We start from the raw sequence: 6,000 nt of genomic DNA, 5'->3' as shown, positions 1-6,000 counted from the left end.
TAAATAAAATCTCTCGTTACTTGTTTAACTTCTTTACACCGATATATACTTTTATGACACAATTCCACGACTTTCTACCTCTTTTTGAGAATTAAGCTTTATTTGATAATTAGGCAAATCCTACTTATATCTTTTTCTAGTAAATTATCGCGTCATCTTTATTTAAACTATCGAAATCAAGATTTTCATTAAGAAAACTCAAACTATAAAATATACATGATGGTTAACTTTTCAGCGAAAAAAGTAAATGAATTCGATTCATGTCAATGTCTCAGACTTTTCTTTTAGATTCTTAATCTGTCTTTTTCATTCCACTTGTTGCCAGATATGTATTTATTACTGTAGTAATTTGTTTTCCTCCATTGGTATTCACTTTCACTTCACTTTTCAATTAACTCACTCAACTATATATCTAAACTTAGATGCAATTTCCTTCTTTCACTTTCCAAATGTCTTTTTTTTTTTCCAGCGAAAATATCCTTAAATTTGACACGTAGTATTAATTTTATTTTTAAACTATTTGACAGTCTTAAAACTATCATTTTATTTGACTAACTAAATTAAATATACCCCGATCTTACAACATGAGTAAAATACACTCCTAAATTCCTGCCAAGTTTAGAAGTATTTTCAACACTTTTCTCGACTCTTTATCAAGAGTGTCATACTCCTACAAAATTTTAAAATTATATTTTGAGATCACTTGTTATGTCACGTGACAGAATGTAGATCACAAAGTTCAATTCAATACTTTTCTCTTCTTTTTTTCCCCAAGGAATTTCAGAAAACAAAACGTACAATCTTGAAAGAACCAAGTGCTAGCTCCACTAATATGTCTCAATTAATAATTATAATAATAATTCCATGTACCACTACAACAAACGTAGCTTTCTTTCTTTTCTTTTTTTTCTCATAATTTCATGAGTTATTCCTTTGATTTTTTCTGCGTGTATGTTTAATTTGGAGGGGGTGGGGGTGGGGGTGGGGGTCACTCTTATTAAAATCGACAACGTAACAAAGTAGTCGATGCAAAAGGTATCAAAGAGACATTATAATATCTTTTTATTGTCCTTTTGACATTTTACGTCCACATATTGTTAACAACTTTAGAAAAATGAAGGGGAGCTGCAGTAATTAATAGTACTACAGTGGTCCTTTTAAAAGTTTGGTGGTCCATGTGTAAATAAGATTCATGAGGTCCTTATCAAGAAATATCACGCTACACAAATAAGATCAAACTTAATTTATTTTCTGAGCGCATGAATTGATGGCCAAATTAGAAACACATATTTCCTATCAGGTCCAAGTTGCTTGTTGCTGCATACTAATAATAATGATAATAATGTGATACATATGACAATTCTCCAAAAAAAAATTAAATTATTCCTGCCGTTTCAAAAATAATATTTACTTTCATTTTTAGTCGGTTTAAAAACGGATGATCCTTTCCCTTTTTAAACATCATTTTAATTTCAAGATTAAAGGACATTTTGGTACATTTGACATAACTTTGATTTAGTACCACAAAATTGAAACGTGTTGTTTATTTTGTTAAAGTTTGTGCTAAATCATATATACTAGATCATTCTTTTTGAAACGGAAAGACTAGATAGTGACATGTTTCCATTTAAATGGAATAAGCACTAGAATTCTTTTATGGAATGGGTTAGTTTAGTTTTGATGTTACACCGTGGTGAAGTTTGAACTCAGGAAGCAATGTTTTAAGGAGTCGTTTGATAGGATGTATTAATTAAATTAAAATAGTCCTTGGATTAAAATTTAATCCATTCAATACAATGTTTGGTAGCACATTTCAACTCAAACCCACCTAATACATGGATAACTTAATACACCATATGTGGTCTTATCTAATACCAAGGATACCTAGGGATTACTAATACCATGTTTAATAAGCCTTGGATAAGGCAACAAAATGACTGAACTGCCCCTCAATTTCTTTATACAGTCTTCAGAATTGGTAAAGAAACCCCAACTAAATTTATTATTATTTTTTAATTGACATGACAAAATAAATTATTTTTTATATTATATTCATAATTAAAATAATAAATAAATAGTGAATGCAACATATCAATGGCTCTCAGAGTCGTCACTAATCCAGTATTGAATTACGTCCCAATTTATTTACTGAAACTGACCAGGACAGTAATGAGATTGGCTTGCAATATAATATTAATGGCCTTGGCTAGCAATATTACGCCCCATTTTATTCAGGTAAGGTACTGTTCTTGCCAGTTTGAATCAGAATAATTTAGATCCGCTTATAAACCTTCAATTTGTCGAATTTAGTTTAGTAGTTATACTCTATTAATGTATATATGATATTAAAAATAATTTATTTTACCATATTAAATTTTTTTAATGCTAAATTTAGTCAAGTGATTTTATTGATACAAAGATTAAAGTTGAGTGATTTTATTGATACAAAACAAATTTGAATAACTTTATTAGATAAATTCCCCAAATTGAGTGACCTTTTGAGATATTAACTCTTAAAAATGTGATGTATCACTTAAATAATGTCAAAACCATCCAATACAAATATTGGGGACTATAACAATTCATTTCTCAAAATAGTCATATTTGTGGGGATAGGATAATGTGATGAGTAATATTGGCCAATGGAATGCACGGAAGCTTACCAACGGAATGAACATGAAAATATGTCATAATGCTATACATAAAATAAAAAATCACATAATAATTCAAGGGTATAATTGAAAATAAGCTTCTTGTAGATTCTTAAACAACACACAAGATTAGGTTGGAAATAATGAACCAAACACTTGATAAAAAATAATTCCTGCATTGCTAATCCCTGCATTATTAATCCTTGTATTACTAATCCCTGCATTATCACTCTTTCTACCAAACGACCCCTTAAAAGGCAAAATGGAGAGTCGTCTGAAACTTAACAAGTGATTGATGAGTATTTCTTTTATACTTGTGTTCATCCCATGAATGGCAAGATCATCACACTCCTCATCTACCGAGCCTTCCAAGTTCCAACTCTGTGCATTAGTGCCACAAGTTTAGTTAGAAAACAAAATTATGAAGCAGTGTCACATGACACCCCATGAGCCGTGCTAATTCCACCCCTGTTTCCAACTGTGTGCATTAAGAAAAACTGAATTCTGTAGTATAATGATCAGTGATAACTGCCCCAGTATCACTGGGCCAAGCGCTGATCCCAAAATGGCCAAATTGCAGATTGATTGATAGATTTAGCCTTGCCAGTTTGCAGAGGTCCATACAGAGGTGTCCCTATTCTGTTCCAAGTTGAATGATCTAAATTGTGATTGCCATCGACACAACAATAATATATCCAGTGTGATCCGACAAGTGAGGTCTAGAGGGTTTGCCATCGATACTTAATGTGTAAACAGCCAATCTTTTTCTACTGATCCATCATTATTCAAAAAATCCATCAGTTTCCGAGAACTGCCTAATTACACATTTTGGTGCCTTACTTCTTCTTGTCAGTTGATGACAATTGATGCCATCATAGTGATTAACGTTGCTGAGAACGTTGAGTGCATGTAATGGTTGTCGTTGTGTTTCCTAGCAGAATGTGTAATGGTTAACTATGACCATTATAACATTATTTCTCCATATTAAAATCTCATTATTCTTCCTCCATTCTTGTAACTTATGTAACTACTAAACCATTTATTTTCTCTATTTACTATTCAATATCTTCCTATTCATTGCTAGGAAGACTCCCGCAACTATAAATAGTGGTGGTCTTCATTTGTTTTGAGTACAAGAGTGAATAAAAATTAGTCAAAAAGAGAATTCTCATTTGTTGAAAGGTGGTGTTTCTTTTTTGTGGAGTTTTGGACTCCACTCTTGTTAATAGTTTATTGAATTATACTTTGTGATTAGACTGTTATACTCTGGAGGGATGAAGTTAAAAGGACTATTACTGAACGGGTGAAAAAATTTGTTGCGGGCTTGAATTTCCTTAAAGAAAGCGAGATATCGCACCTCAGCCCTGAAGTGATTTTATTTTTGATTGGATCATCATAAAGGTATTCTCCTGCCAAGCACCTCCGATCCGTATACTGCGCCTGAAAAGTGTGGCATGGATGGCTGACACACTTTTATCAACATTTGTATTGTTAATCTTTGTAATCAAATGCTTGTTACGTTAGTTCGATTACACTGATATATATATATTTTTTTTTTTGCCGGATTTAGAGTCATCAGTCAGGTACTTTGCAAACCGTTCTAAATGTTTCAAATATTTAAATTATATATTTTTTAAATTAAAATTAAAAATAATAATTTTTCCATATTTTAAAAGTTGGAGTATTTCATGTAGTTATAAAGGAGTAAAATGATGAATTTTCTGACCTAGCTATTGGTACAGCGAATTAAGGATAATCCAAGGCACACAAACTGTTTGATGATTTGTTTCAAAGAGCCCTCACATTCATATACCTCTTAATTGTTCTTTATCTATTCGTGTTCAACAAAATCTTTAAGTGGGTTCAGTTAACCGTATTCCGAGTTCTTATTTTCTTTTGAACTTTATCTACAGGTAGAAGCTGGGTACCCTGCGTGCTTTACCACATTGAAGACGAATTGTCTTTGAAGTTTGTGGAAGATGCTTATAAAACGTCTCTTTTCATCTTCACATGCCTTATCCTCGTCTTCGAATTTGCTTAAAATCGGAAGCGTTTTGAAGCAAGCTAGGACATTTACAGATGATGATGTTCTTGGGTATTCTAAGCTGACCCATGACGCCAATCCATTGCACTTTGATGCTGAATGCGCCAAGAATGCTGGTTTCAGTGACTGCCTTGTTCCTGGGATGCTTGTTGCGTCCTTATTTCCCAGGATTATTGCTACCCATTTTGTAAGTTTTTTTTTTTATTGTTTAGTAGAACGTTCATCAATTCGTGTATCTAAATCGAAATCCAAAACTTCATGATAAAGATAAACATGTTTTTAAACATTTTGATTATTTAAAGGTCAAGTAGAAGTAAAAAGTTCTTAAAAAGAAGGTACTAACCTACTGAAATCGGTTAACCTATGCAGGTAGCTTAACGATCTTTAAACTTTTTTGGTGTATACAGCTTAAATAAACTAGCTAAATATGCATACTGTTGAATGGGAAAGGTGTTATGTAGGTCTAGTTTTATGTTGAACAATCGGTTAGTGTAAATCTAACTATTGTCATTTGGTAATTTCTCCAGCCAGGAGCTATATATGTTTCACAAACCTTGCACTTCAAATTACCTGTTTATATAGGAGACGAGATCATTGCTGAGGTACAGGCAGTACGCATCAGACAAATCAAAAACAAGTACATGTAAGTAGTACCTCTTGGCTGAAGATTGATACCGACATGAAGTATGTATTTTGTAGCGCTCCTAATGTGTTGCTCTTTCTGGTTCAGCGCAAAACTGTCAACAAAATGCATCAAATGCGATGGTGGTCTGGTTATAGATGGTGAAGCAACAGCAATGTTACCATCTCTGGTCATGGAACCACCAAACTTGGTAGTTACTTCCAGCTAATCGGTAACACCTTTGCTTGTCAGTTAAAACATTCTAGAGCTGCACGAGCTTCTCTTAAGAGAAATACGAAGGGAATATCCCTGAGTATTGCCAATCCTGGATCATTTGCATCGACAAGTTCTACAGCATAGATGTCATTCAGTTCAAAGTCTTTAAGTTTTCGCGTAGTAATTAGCAAATGCTCATACTTTGTTCTTACTGATCGATGTTACATTTGACTCTGGTACTTGCTGCCAAACAATGTCCTTGCACTAAAACTGTCATTTGAGCCTGAAAGCTTTGAGATGTAAAATCTTTATGGAGTCTTGAATTTCGATTCCTTTTGACTCCACCAATAGAGATATATTTTGCATAATCGTTACTTAAATCATATTAATTAACATGTATTTTCACAAGAATTTATCATTTTATTATGTCCAATTAACAGCAAAGAGAAAAAAAACTGACAAAGTTT

At 32.7% G+C, this 6,000-nt stretch overlaps 1 protein-coding gene across 1 annotated transcript; it reads left to right on the top strand.

Moving 5' to 3' along the window:
* The first annotated feature begins 4,381 nt into the window (after nt 1-4,381).
* Nucleotides 4,382-5,865, top strand: LOC125873361 (uncharacterized). The gene is made up of 3 exons (XM_049554274.1): nt 4,382-4,882; nt 5,223-5,338; nt 5,426-5,865. The coding sequence occupies exons 1-3, from the start codon at nt 4,631-4,633 to the stop codon at nt 5,544-5,546; spliced, it is 489 nt and encodes a 162-aa protein (XP_049410231.1). The 5' UTR covers nt 4,382-4,630; the 3' UTR covers nt 5,547-5,865.
* The last annotated feature ends 135 nt before the right edge of the window (nt 5,866-6,000 follow it).

The sequence above is a fragment of the Solanum stenotomum genome, chromosome 8, assembly GCF_019186545.1.
Source record: "Solanum stenotomum isolate F172 chromosome 8, ASM1918654v1, whole genome shotgun sequence".
NCBI classification, from domain to species: domain Eukaryota; kingdom Viridiplantae; phylum Streptophyta; class Magnoliopsida; order Solanales; family Solanaceae; genus Solanum; species Solanum stenotomum.
Note: the sequence above shows the minus strand (reverse complement) of the source record. Positions and strands in the feature narration are given on the sequence as shown.

Excerpts from the sequence above, each read along its gene's own strand:
- LOC125873361 (XM_049554274.1), top strand. The coding sequence starts at position 4,631 with ATGCTTATAAAACGTCTCTTTTCATCTTCACATGCCTTATCCTCGTCT. Across the intron at positions 4,883-5,222 it reads GGATTATTGCTACCCATTTT|CCAGGAGCTATATATGTTTC; the intron begins GTAAGTTTTTTT and ends TAATTTCTCCAG. Across the intron at positions 5,339-5,425 it reads CAAATCAAAAACAAGTACAT|CGCAAAACTGTCAACAAAAT; the intron begins GTAAGTAGTACC and ends TTTCTGGTTCAG.